At 51.5% G+C, this 14,171-nt stretch overlaps 1 protein-coding gene across 2 annotated transcripts in view; it reads left to right on the top strand.

Annotated features, from left to right (window-relative positions):
- Positions 1–12,163, top strand: part of LOC105696538 (frizzled-5-like) — a 35,851-nt gene extending 23,688 nt beyond the window's left edge. For both annotated transcript variants that reach the window (XM_012419090.1, XM_012419089.1), the window contains one exon: positions 4,517–12,163. In XM_012419090.1, the coding sequence (XP_012274513.1) occupies positions 4,566–6,716 (2,151 nt within the window). In that variant the 5' untranslated portion in view covers positions 4,517–4,565 and the 3' untranslated portion in view covers positions 6,717–12,163. The remainder of the gene's footprint in view (positions 1–4,516) is intronic.
- The last annotated feature ends 2,008 nt before the right edge of the window (positions 12,164–14,171 follow it).

Genomic DNA, 14,171 nt, shown 5'->3' with positions numbered 1-14,171 from the left:
CCCCTCCGGGTATCGATCCTACGATCGGAGATCAGACGACCGGGCTGCGAACTTCGGGGAATTAAACACACGGAGGCGGTCATCGCGATCGAAACGCGAGGAATATGCGAGTAACGCAGCTAAATGCGAAATCGCCATTTTTTAGATCATGGACAGAGGTCCGACTTGACAATGAAACATTTAATATTGGACGTCTCTGGATTAAATGTGAGAGTACCGCGGCGAGATATGCGAGTACCGCGAAATCGCCATTTTTTAGATCATGGACAGAGGTCCGACTTGACAATGAAACATTTAATATTGCACGTCTCTGGATTAAATGTGCCAATTGGTTTTGCCCCCAGCTCGGGAATCGCAGGAAAAAAAAATGGTTCAATTGCGATGATCTGGGTAAAGTTGACGTTACTCCTTCAAGAGGCTCAGGAAACGTCTTCTGTCTATATGTATTTGGCGCGACACTCTACCGAGTTTTTTAATCATTTTCACGAAACGCGCGAAACGGAGAACTGGAGAATCCGGAATCTCGTTAAATTTACCCGATGAAGAGGACCGTAGGAAATTATTTTTTTTTTTCCATTATTTGTCCATCCTAAACGTTTCTACGACACGGGGGTAAAGATGTAAACTTCGCGCTAATTAAGTACACAAAGTGTTATTAAAAGTCATTACCACGATTTAAATAAGCACGCAATGGTTCTTAACTTCAGGAATTCTGAGTCGAAATTCCTAATCGGAAATTGGGAAAAGGTGGGCTCGCCGACTTGCGTTAAAAAAAAAAAGAAAGAAAGAAAGAAAGAAATCACCATTAAGCGTTTGTTTAAAGACTCGGTACTCTCGGGACGGAATTTCTTTCTCGTTTTCCCGTCGAATCGGCCCTCTTGCGGGGATTAGTATTTTTAGCGCGGACTGTAGAGCCAGAGAAACGCATGATTTACATACAAGAGGAGTATATCATAAGCCCAAACAACGTCGGGCGCGTATTCTTGGCGGGCGAGGTCTTAAAACTGATTCATTGCCGGGAGTGCAACTCGCTGCCGCTCTCGGCCACCTTCCGTCTCCTACGTCCGAGCCTTCTCGGGGTTTTCGCCTTAATGGGAAGTTATTGTGCAAGTGCGGAATACGCGGTAGAGATGATACCCCGATAAGTCGGGGAACGACCCCCGAGGAGAGGGCGAAAAACCGACAATGAGGCCCATCCCGGTTGACCGGGTTCAACAATGCGTTCTCGCATTAAACCTCGCGAGCTCGTCGGCTTTGTTCGCCGAAATTTTTTTTTTTTTTCCGCTCAAAGTGAGTACGAAAACCGCACTTGGACAATTGGCCCTCGACAATGATGCCCACGAGTGTCCGGAAAAAAAAAAGGAAAAAGTATACCAAAAGCTAGGGTACCCACGCGAGCTGGACGTCGACGCTCGAAGTTAAGTACAACGATTAGATGAGTTTTTTTTATATTATTATTAATTATTGGTGATATTGATCGGTGCATTTATTATTCGTATTGATTTGACTGTATGCTAATGCCCTTACATGATCGATACTGGGCTTGGGTGTGGTTATCATCCCTATTCGTATGGATTGATTTTAGCTCAGTGCAAACGTCACTAAGTGAGAGAACAATGTACCGGGGAGAATTTTTGCGCAAATTGTCCCGATGAGTATATAAGTCCCGACGAGCCGAGGGATTGAAATCTGGGCAAATTGCGCTGGTAATAAAACCCAAGGATGTAATGTAAACGGGAATTAACTCGGAAGGGAAACGTTTCACTTGCCGAATCGGGCGACTTTCGTAACGTGGGAACTTTCCCCGTACTGGAAATGACATAAGTCTTACTTTTAAAATCGATGGGGTATCGTTGCCGGATTTTCAGGATAATGATTTCATTGCTTGGGGTTATTACGCATTGAAGATGCAAATGAAATCCTTGCCAGGTTTTCAGGATAATGATTTCATTGCTTGGGGTTATTAAGCATTGAAGATGCAAATGAAATTGTTGCCAAGTTTTCAGGGTAATGATTTCATTGCTTGGGGTTATTACGCATTGAAGATGCAAATGAAATCTTGAGAACGTTTCCACGCCCTAGACTCGATGTCTCAAGATGGCCGTGGAAATTCAGATCCCGGAGAAGAGCTCGACCTGTCGATCGTTTCGCTCTTTTTTCCCCCCGACAAGGCAAATAACGTGGCCCCGGTAATTAGAGGGAACCAGGGGAGCGTGTTACCCGACAATCTCCATCTTTTTTATTCCCACTCGGTGTCAAAGCAAACCAGCCGTGAACCGGAGGCAGAGGAGAGCCGAGCGGATGTATAAACTCGCGTGATACATCGAATGTTTTTTTTTTTTTTTTTCCTAATTGTTTTTCTTCGGCGGGAAATAATGCCGCTCGGCTCGGCATCTTGTAAAACACCTTCTGCGATACTTTTAACCCGCTATTCTGCCGGATGACGGCGACGTTACGCATTCTCGTCCTCGGGCGTTAATTTCCCGTCTTTAGCGTCGCCTTAATTCCGAGGAGATATGGACTTCCCTCCACTATTTTCTTTTTCCCCCCATTTCTTCCGGACAATTCCACGGGAATATTTACCGGGATGCGGCCACGTACTCCGTTTTAAATCATTCTGAATTTTCCGTCGGAAATAGTCCCCGCTTGTGCGTGGACTTATGGAGAACGCGTATTATAAATTGCTCCCAAGGAAGAGGGAAGAGAGCTAAAATTATAAAAGATGCAGGTATATGATTCATAAAGTGTATCAAAAGTATGAAATCATATATTTTTAGGGAGTCCTGCGTCATCTCCACGAAGTGAGGATTTGATAGAAATTCCAGAAAAAAAAAAAGAAAACGCGAAGAATTTATTTTAATTATGATTAATAATTACAAGGGATTTTCTGCCCTTATTTTCGGTTTTCATGTCTAAATCCGTACTTCACAGCGATTAAATTTCCCGTAAATTAACTGACCCTCCTCAAGGGGTCGTTAATACAAATAATCGTCTCGTTATTAATTCCTCGTCGCCCCTGATATTCCGAGCCGGCAATAAATAACTCCAGGCAGATCTGAGATCTTCGAGGTGTGCATGAATCAGGCAAAGGAAGACATATCGTATAAGCGTTTCCGCAACGACGCATTTTTACCGCTTCCGGACGCGTTCCGCATATCGCGTGAGTGTCGCATAAATGCAGTTTCGTCGAGCAGGGGGTGCCGCGTGAGTCATGGGAATGCAAGGGCTGTTCCATGGGGATTAAAGAGGGAAAAGGGCCCTCTCGCCCTCGATAATGAAGAACACGTCTTCGGCCATTGTCGTTCGATCGGGTCGCGTATCGAATCGCCAATCGAACATCGAAAGACGCATCAGTTCCTTACATGGACGTAGAACATATGAGCTTGCACCTTCCCATGCAGAAAATTAACAACGAAACTCCATATAGTATCTACATCCCATCTAGGACGTCCACGTTAAAAATGAGCGAGAATAACAATTTAACGAACCAAAGAGAAATACCCTTAATTCAAGGGATAATTATTTCCCTCAAAAAAACCCAAATAAATAGGTTGAAAAATTTCTTCTCGGATCGTGGCAATTCATTTTCAGCTGGGAATTATTTCCCTTTATGATTTGATTGACCGGAGAGAGCGACAAGTTGGGGCAGTACAGTGCAAAGAGATATTTCATTAATTGAAATAATATTTATTTAATTGAAATAAACGCAAATAAATCGGTTGAAAAATTTCTTCGGGATCGTGACAGTTCATTTCTAGGTGGGAATTATTTTTTTTTTGATGGCCAGAGGGGTGGACAAGTCGGGGCAATTTAGCGCGAGGGGGTCGCGATTGGTCATCGTCGGGGGGATACTTTCAATTATCGGATGCCAGGAATAACGCAGGACTCGGGGGGCAAGTCGGATCCGGCAGTGGGCGAAGGATCCGATACCAGGAGCCAGGGTGAACGGAGCAGGACGAGAAGGGGCCGTGGAACATCCTGATTCGTATCGCGCCACACGCGTAGCACGAACAGGACCTCCTCCTCGGGGGATAGGGATGCGACCCGAGGTTAAGGCGCCTATAAATAGCGGGGCATTAGGCCGGTGCCGGTTAACAAACGTTAAAACTAACACCGGCTCCCGCAATAACATTGCGCCCGGTCCTGGACTATTCCTGGTCGCAGCATTCGTCTCCTTCTCGTTCTCCGTTCCCCCTGGATAACGGGCATCCGTCAATCCCGACGTTGATATCGAATTCCCTGCAGCCTATTCCTGGACTATCGGTCCCCGAGACAATTTTCGTAAAATTTTCCAACCCTTCGTCCACATTCGAGGATTTGAACTCCTTAATCAATGGTTACTTAACGCTTAATTAGCGTCGACCGGGGACCAAACAGGGAATTTCAGTCTTAGGTTAGCCTAGTTCCTGCTGGTACACCGGGAATTCCCCTAGATCGATTGATCGTATTGAAGGACCTCCACGAAAGTCCCCCTGATAACGAGATAACTGATGGGCAACTCTTATCGATGTTCCAGGCCGAAGCGATGCAACGGACGGCAGCCTAATCCCCGGGAGAGCACGAGAATGGAAGCGTCGTTTCGGTGGATGGTTGCGCCGCAGCAGGTGGCGATGATCCTGCTGCTCCTGTTCCACCTGGTCCTGCCGGCGAAGGTGCTGGCCGAGTCGGCGGTGGGTCCGTCGAACAGCATCGGGCCGATCCCCGTGAGCGGTCCCGCCTCGTCCTCGTCGTCGTCCTCGTCGTCATCCTCGTCGTCGGCGGCAGTCGCGGGGTCGGGAGCATCGGGTTCGGCCTCGTCGTCTTCGTCCTCGCCTTCGTCCTCGGCGGTGGGTGTGGTGGCCGGGGGGCCGGGGTCCAACGCCCTGGGCAGCGGGCACTCGACGATGGGCGGCTCCGGGGGCAACGGGGGCAACAGCAGGTGCGTGGAGATCACCATCCCCATGTGTCTGGGGATAGGGTACAACCTGACGGCGATGCCGAACGAGCTGAACCACGACACGCAGGACGAGGCCGGGCTGGAGGTGCACCAGTTCTGGCCGCTGGTGGAGATCAAGTGCTCGCCCGACCTGAAGTTCTTCCTCTGCTCGATGTACACGCCGATATGCCTGCCGGAGTACAGCAAGCCGCTGCCAGCGTGCCGCAGCGTGTGCGAGAGGGCGCGATCCGGGTGCGCGCCGCTGATGCAGCACTACGGGTTTTCCTGGCCGGAGCGGATGGCCTGCGAGCGACTGCCCAACCACGGGGACCCGGAGAACCTGTGCATGGAGCAGGACAACCGGACGAGCAGCGGGGCGGCGAGCAGCGCCCCGATGCCGGCGCCGCCACGGCCGACGAGGCCGTCCAAGCCGACGCAGCCTCCGCGCTGCAAGCCCGGGAAGAACCAAAAAAACTGCCAACACCCCCCGGGGGACAGGGCGAGGGACTGCGCGTGCAGGTGCAGGGCGCCCCTCGTGCCCCTGGGGGCAAGCGGAAGTGGCCTAAGCATGGCCGTAGGGGGGGCGGCGGGCATGGCGCCCTCCCCGGACATTGCCGGGGTGTCGGATTGCGCCCTGCCGTGCCACGGCGCCTTCCTCACCCCCGAGGAGCGCGGATTCGCGGCCGTCTGGCTGGCTCTCTGGAGCGGCCTCTGCGCCGTGAGCACCCTCATGACCGTCACGACGTTCCTCATCGACACCCAGCGCTTCAAGTACCCTGAGCGGCCGATCGTCTTCCTCTCGGCGTGCTACTTCGTCGTGAGCCTGGGGTACCTGGCGCGCAGCGTCCTGGGCCACGAGGAGATCGCCTGCGAGGGTCCCGTGTTACGTTTCGGGTCCCAGGGCCCTGGGATGTGCGTTACGGTCTTCCTGATGATCTACTTCTTCGGGATGGCCTCCTCCGTCTGGTGGGTCATCCTGGCGTTCACCTGGTTCCTCGCGGCGGGCCTCAAGTGGGGCAACGAGGCGATCGCCTCCTACTCGCAGTACTTCCACCTGGCGGCTTGGCTAGCCCCCTCGGCCCAGACCGTCTGGGCCCTTCTGGCCGGCGGGGTCGCCGGCGACCCCGTCGCGGGGGTCTGCACCGTCGCCCCGGAGGGCGTCCGCACCTTCATCCTGGCGCCTCTCCTCGTCTATCTGCTCCTGGGCACCAGCTTCCTCCTCGCCGGGTTCGTCAGCCTCTTCAGGATACGCTCGGTGATCAAGCGGCAGCCCGGCGCCAAGGCGGACAAGCTCGAGAAGCTGATGATCCGCATCGGCGTCTTCTCCGTGCTCTACACGGTCCCGGCCAGCGCCGTCCTGGCCTGCTACTTCTACGAGTCCACCCTGAGGGACGAGTGGCTGGGCTCCCTGGCGTGCCCCTGTCGGCCCAGGGCCAGGCCCCTCTACTCCGTCCTGATGCTCAAGTACTTCATGGCTCTGGCGGTCGGCATCACCTCCGGCGTCTGGATCTGGAGCGGCAAGACCCTCGACTCGTGGAAGAGGCTCTGGCGGCGGCTCTTCGGCAGAGGCGCCGGAGGCGGGGGCGTCGGCGGCATCGGCATCGCGGGAATGGGCCCCATGGGGGCCGTGGGGAGCCTCGGCAGTGCCGGCATCAAGGGGGTGGTCGGCCGTGCCGGGCCCCAGTACCCTCCACCCCCTGGACCCGGCAGCGCTCTTCTGCCCCCGGGCTCCGTCGCCAGCGCCTCCCAGCACCATCTCCACCACCACGTCCTCAAGCAGCCCCCGCTCACGCACGTATGACGCCACCAGTCGGCGGCGGGCGACATGAGCACGGCCGGTTGCGACCAGCAGCAGCAGCAGGAGCGGCCCTCCGCTCTCAGCAACTACGGGCCCATTTAGCCCTTCGCCACCGCCTCTCGGAGGCACACTCCGCACACGGCGCCGCACACGCCGCACTCGGCGGCTACCATCTACTCCAGGAGGTCGCTAGCCTCGACCACGGGCCCGCTGACCCCGGCCCACGGGCTGGCGCCCTCCTACACCCAGGCCACGGAGGTTTGAGCGACCCCTGACCTGGGCCCCCGCTCCCCGGATGGACGGGGACCGATCGCCTCTAAACCGCGACTATGACCGCCACTCGTCGCCGGTGGAGGCTAGATCCGTCTCCTGGGGAGTCCGGATGGCCACAAGCTTACCAGATATACGTACTGGCCCGCACGTGTCTTCTCGCGTGGAGGAGCCCCGAGCCGCGGAATTCTGACCGGGGGTCGACGGATTCCACCCCCCCGACCAGGATATCCGCGGCTCCTGGCTCCGTTGCATGTGTGTGTGTGGGTATGGGAACGAGCGGCGTTCCCACCAAACGGAATGCCTGAATGCGTGTCTGAATGTGTAACGCGTTTGCGTCTTTCTCTCTACGTGTCCCCCACCAACCCCCCCACGCCCTGCGTCCGTCTGTTCTATTCTACCCCATCTCTCCTCCACTTTGCCCGGGTCGAGTTAGCTCTCCGCGGACATCGTGGGTCCGTCTAACGTGTGTATCATCGTCTCGTCTATTTATCTAGCAGCTAGCCGTATCGATAGTCATCGTAACTGTTAGAACTCGCCCGACGCCTCGCCGCTGGACGCTCGTCTTCTTCTTCTTCCTCTTCTTCTTCTTCTTCTTATCCGCCGCCGTTGTCGTGAAATTGCGCTCGTTACGCGCAGATCGATGACAGGATCGAGTCCCTCCTCTCGCCTGCGACGAGATCCTTTCCATGGACATGGATTACCAGGATCTGGTAATCCGTCATACCGGGACCTGGACGATCAGGGCGACGCCATCTTGCGTTGTGAAAGGGGGTCCTTTGGAAACGCGATTCAGGGTAACGACTGGACCTGGACACCGACGTGGACGGCTCTGGGAACGAATTAAAGCCCTAGGTCAATTTAACCCTTGACGATGGCTACGGAGATGAGGAGGAACCTACGGGGGGGAATTTCTTGAGACCTCGTCGAAGACGAGAGGCGAGAAACGACCCTAAATGCCGACTCTTGTGGCCACTATGTGGGGGAAACGCTAGTCAATATGATGGACACCTCGGCTCAACGAAGACGGCGAGGAGGTGGGAATTGTCCTGAGGAACTGTTCGCGATCCCGGGTACACTCGGCAATTTTTTTACGGGGGACGAACAAGGGAACTGGATCACTCTTCGGATTTTTCGCCGATTTCTGGGACGACGCGTCTTCGCGGACGAGGCGCGCGATGATCAAAGGTGTATAGGTTAGATTCGTCGTAAGTGACAAAGTACTATATCTTGTAAATATCACGTTTAGTCGGTAGAATTTCACTGTAAATAACGTCGTCGTCAGAGTGTGAGTATCGATCCAGCACTTTTGTAGGAACTAGAAAGGATGTACAGGGAGCGAGAGTCCGGGCTCGTGGCCGGAGCGGCGAACGAGACTTCGCCCTCCAGAAAAAAAAAGAAAGGAAATTAATTCCGCGAGACTTTCCGCAAGGGATTCCGGAGGAAAGGACCTAGATAGCTTCTCTCTACATTCCGAAGTTTGCGGCGGATGGGGCGCATTTTATTTATTTTTTTTTCTATTTTTTTCCCCGCTTTCTCATCGGGCACTTCACGTGGAAGACGAAGCGGACTCGCGGTCGAAAACTCGAAGAGTCCTTTGCAAGGGTTTTCCTCCCGGGTAGGGAGGACTAAGGTTGCTCGTTCCAGGACTCGCGAAGTTCCCTTGTTTCTAAAAAATTCCCTGTTTTCTCAGAAATTAGCGAGCCACCTTGCAGGCGTGCAAGATGGAGTCTGGGTGTCGTGGGCATCGCGTGCTCATCGAGATTTCGCAGCCGGTGGAAAAAAGGGAAACCAGGGCCGATCCTTTCGTGGGGCTCCTCAAAATTACGGGCAAAAGCTAAAAGTCCGCCTCCCCTTTTAATTGCGCCTCTCGGGGAGTGCACTTGGATAAATATTCCGAGGCAAGATCTCGAACCGCGGAGAAATCGCGGGTACCGCACGAGAACCTGATCGCGCAAAAAAGGGAACGTTCGAGTTTCCCCTTTCTCCGGCCGACTCGTGCCTCGATTCTCTTTCCGTTCCCTTACTTCCTTTTTCTCCCCCTCTCGAGACTGTATAGACCTTAAGAATTGCTATCCATTCCGATAGGTCCGAAAGAAAGCCCCTAAAAAGCTCTCAAACGGCTACTAAGTACCCACCGCGTCGCCGATATCTCCCTAAAGTTCTCCCTTATCATCAGAAAAAAAATCCACTCGTCCCTTATCACCAAACGATAATAAATTTTGATAAACTTTAATTTTAAAAAATGTCATAAAGTCTAAAGGGAAAATGCCAGACCTGGAGTGGGAATCCGAACACGTGAAGGGGCCATTGTCACCTGGAAATCAGTGATAGCGATTTCCTTTGATTTCGTGTGATAAAGCATTGCGAATCGGTAACAAGGTTCGGCCTTAAAATTGTGACAGGTGATTTCCAGGATTTCAAGGCGTTGAAAGGATTTCCTGTAGTCGATGGCCCCCCTCGTCACCTTTGGGGAATCTCCTGGAGATGACGAGAGAAATGTCGCCTTCCGGCGCGTCTCGTTCCCGCAAAAAGTGCCCGTAGGTCCTTTATGATCCTCTTATTCCGGATATCGACGTCGAGCCGCTCTCGCCACGACCTTAAAACCGTCGATTTGTCCAAAGAGTGTAACGGAGATGAGAACGCGCGTGAGAATGAAGACTCTCTCGAGGTCGGGCCTTCGCGAAGCGAGTAAAGCGAGAGCTCGTTGTTCTTTCATTCTCGGGATCGATCCCGCAATACCTCGATACATTGTACCGCTCGTCTTTCTCTATTTTCTCCGTCTCCCTCGTTGCTCTGGAAGCGAGTTTCCCCTCCCTCCGTCTCTCTCTCCCTCTCGTTCTCCGGCGTAATTCTCCGCAAAGAGAGGCGAGCACCGTAGGGAGCGATATTGCCATGTAGCTAAATAAGTACGCAAGCGAAGGACCCAAGTACGCGTCCTGGAGGTTTACACAGTCTTAAAATAGCTCTAAAAATATCCTGCGGTATCAGATATATATATATATATATATAAATATTATATGTATTATATTATATCAATAAATACCGGATGGTCCAATCGGGAGGACCCTCCTACCTCCTCGGTATTAAGAAAAAAAAAAAGAAACAAAATTACCTGGACGAAAATTGCGAGACTTCGAGGCGACTTTTCCCCCGTTAAGGGTTCTTCTTCAAAGCGGTCTCTTTAGGATAATGACAAAGAGTACCGCTTTAAAATGATTCCGGTCATTTTAATATCCCGCGATAAAGATATCTGCAACGACTGGCAGTGCTTATTGTTGATTGTGAGTCTTGCAATTTTTCTTTTCTTTTTTTTGGGACATTTTTTTCGGTAATGCGAGGAAGTTACGAGGGGTTTTACCGTCGCTCGTACCTTGGATTACCCGGTATGTATTTATAATATACGCGATACGTGTACAAACCCACGCCGGCGCCGTACGATATTAATATCACTACGATTAATATTAATTTCTCATCCGTACTGCCCTAGAACTTTCGGAGCAGATCCTGGAGGAAGTCTGCAATAAAGGAGGAGAGAGGAAAAAATTATACAGGGGCTGTTCAGTCGGAAAATCGGGCGATTAATATGATAGGATGAATAACAATGAATAATCGGATGCCGATGTTCGTGATTTAAATTTCTATAACAATGTTTATGTTTTGTATGATTTCCAAGGATTTTTATCACTCTCGCGAGTTCCTTACTGATTTGATACAATTACATTTTACGTGTTTCAACAATACTCTTAATGATTTTTTTAAATTAATTTCCGCGCGATTTTCTAAAGCTAAAATGTCAGATTTCCTGAGCGAAAAGCCTCTAGGGACGATCCCTCGCGGCCCACTCGCAGCGTTTCATCCGCAGGGGTACTCGTACTCTCCGCAATAAGGCTAAGTGCGAGCTATCGAGTCCTCGGCCGGTAATTAGTCCTATTTAATCGCCGAAAACAGACCGCGAAATGGAAAAAAGGAAGCTTGCCAGTCGAAGACGCACTGCCTACGACGATTTCATCGGTCCCGCAATTACCGGCGTATGTGTATCTAGAGTAATTATTAATAAGGGAGACCGAGAGGGAGGGAGAGACGCGTGTATCGGTACGGATATACGTACATTATGGGATCGCTCTCCACATATCACGTCGCAAATGAGAGGCCGGATGCTAAGACGTGGTCGAGGTCGAGGCAGGAAACGCGATGCTTCGGAGTAGGACTTAAGCTTTTTCGAGGTTATATACACCCGTATGTGTATGTATTTGTATATATATATCCTTTACTCGTACGTAGGTACGCATATATGTATACAGATAAATATACGTAGAGACACTTATCTGCGAAGAATCGCGGCGGGCTCGTCGGTCGAACTTTTAAAAGGCGCACACGGTAGCGAGGGGACCGCTTCTCTCGTCGCTCGGATGGGTACAAGGGGACGGTAGAGGGATTTATATTAGGAAGATTTGTACGGAACTCTTTTTGTCACGATGATTGTCAATAAAAAAAGGAAAGGAAGGAAAGGTACCGGAGTATAAGCGAGTGAGAGACCCTCCCGTTCCTGCGGCCTCTCGACGTCGGCCACGCGTTCTCCATCCGCAGATGCAGCTGCGAGACGAGAATTTTGGACCTTCCTAAGCCGGCTGGATTTTCTCCTTTGGATCTTCCGTTTCCCTCTCTCTCTTGTTCTATCCTTCCCCCTTGTCCCTCCGTCTCTCTCGATCCGTTCATTCTACGCGATGCGACGAACGGACCTATTCTCGAACTCATACGATCAACTTTTGCGGGCGAAATTCATGATTTCGTGCACGATTTTTAAATGTTGATTTTGCAACAATGCCTGATTTTTTACGCGGATCCATTCGTGTGGGAAAGAAAATCCGTGTACAAGAATTGGCTCTCTCAAGTGTATGATTCTTCTGGGATCAACATTTAAATTCGACAATTGACGATTTCGTGGGCGTCTTTTAAATGTTGATTAATTACGCGGTTTTGCAACAATGCCTGATAATTTATTTGTATGCGAAAAAAAAAAAGAAATCCGTATGAACTCGAGAATCGAGTCCCAGGACCGGAGGAACCTTTTTGTACATGCTTACTTTGCCATAGGTACGCGCGACCGAATCGAATCACTGTACGGAAATCAAAATTGTATACGATTTTTTAATACACTTTACTATTATTATTATTTACGCAGGCGTCTATATTGAGCCCCGAAGCCCTAGAGAGCGCGTAGTCGGCGACTCCCGTGGATTTCTGCGATTTTAGCTGGAAGACTTGGCGGAATTTATAAACGGTGGTTTTATTAAATCACGGATTTAATAACGAATCTCCCACGATTTTCAGGTGAGTTTAAACCTTGCTACATGAAATGCCCACAATACGTGTACGGCGACTGTATCTCGGTCGTAAACAAACAGTACAATTGTTTTGGCTGATGTTCTCGGCGACGCGCCGATAACCCAAGGGATCCTATATCCTGATTCGTCAGATTTGCCCCAATCGCAGGACAGGTCACGGGCCTCTGTTCCCTCGGGATCGGCTTGCCGTTCTCAGTCTCGATCTTCAGCTCGTCCTGAGCTGAGATGTTCCGGGATTAGACTCGCGTGTGCGTGCAGGGATCTGGACAAAGACGGAACCGTGGAACCCGGGTCCGAATTTATCCTGGCCATAAGAAACCAGGAACAGGAGAGACGTCCAGCTCTCCCGGGTACCTGATTCGTCAGATTTTCCCGAATCGCAAGATAGGTCGGGAGACTCTGTTCCCTCGGGATCGTCTTTCCGTTCCCAGTCGCGATCTTCAACTCGTCCTAGGGATTAGGACTCGTGTGCGTGCAGAGATCTGGACAAGGACGAAACCGTGGAACCCGGGGCCGAATTTATGGCGCTTGGTAACGCGCCGACTGTATCTTGGCCGTAAAGAAACTGTAGGAACAGGAGAAACGTCCAGCTCTCCCGGGTTACCCCGAGGGAGAGGGCCGAGATCGGGATCTTAGGGAGCTGGCTCGTGTATCGCGGAGCCGCTCCCGAGGACACGGCGATCGTTGGCACCCGTTAACGTTTAACGAACCGCCGAAATGGACCCGAGGGAGGCGAACCGACTAACGATCCCTCGGGTTCGCTTTTTTCGACGAAGGAAGGAGGCCCCACTCCTCGAGGATGAATTTCCGAGCCTGGTTTCGCACCTTTAGAGGTCCTATCGAGTGCTTTCTGTGGACAAGGCGGTTTTCCGGAGCTGCGTCCAACGGGGGATTCAGATCCTGATGGTTCCCGAGGGAGAAGGACTCGGAAGGAACAGCTGCGACAGGACCTCGGCAATAGATCTCGACGATGGTAAGTACGCAAACTGATTTTACCATTTTCTTTCGGTGAAGGGAAACTTCTATCTTGAGGAACTTCGACTCTACTTTCTACGCGCAGAGGGAATATCTGGGGGAGAAAATGATTTTTTAGGATTCTATCATGGTTCGTGGGATTAGGTGGGCGATTGTATATTTTATTGACTGATCTTTCCATATTTAATTATCCTGAGGAACTCGATGATATACTCCTACCCTGATAGCATTGAGGAAACGTTGAAAACAAGAAAGATGAAAGCCAAAAAAAAAAGTTTCTCCCTGAGGAAATGAATTCTCTTAGAAGAGGGTTGGGTCAGGTCAGGGATGGAATGACCCGAAATGACGTAAAAAATCCATTCAGCCCTTTCTGCCCGGATCTGGGGAAATGGCGGGGTCAAATTTCCCCCAATTTTGCCGAGGGGAAAAGTCAGATTCCGAACGAAGGGAGGAACTGGGAAAACCTCCACGTTTTTCTTTTTTCTTTTTTTCGACGCGGCCAGGGCGCGGAACATCCGCGCGAATTCGAGGCCCCTCCCAAAGGGGTGCGATCTCGCGTGAATCCGCACTCGGTGATTTTCGGGGATTATATATCCGAGGGGTGGGATTTTCGAGGGACCCCTCTCGGGGGTGACGCTTTTTTCCTGTCCCATTGGATGGACGTTCGAGCCCCGGTGGCTCCGTACCCGCGACACGCGGCTAATTAGTATTCACACAGGAGGGCGGTTCGCCGCACGCAACGCAAACATGCCCCGAGCCGTGATGGATATTTAAAATAAAAAGAAATCATCCTCCACGGTTATGAGAGCCTGAAACGCCCCGACACTGCTCAGGGGGTGGGATTTTGCAATTTTCGTGGGGGGAT

Source organism: Orussus abietinus, unplaced genomic scaffold (genome assembly GCF_000612105.2).
Source record: "Orussus abietinus isolate OABI.00-Male unplaced genomic scaffold, Oabi_2.0 scaffold15, whole genome shotgun sequence".
Lineage (NCBI taxonomy): Eukaryota > Metazoa > Arthropoda > Insecta > Hymenoptera > Orussidae > Orussus > Orussus abietinus.
Note: the sequence above shows the minus strand (reverse complement) of the source record. Positions and strands in the feature narration are given on the sequence as shown.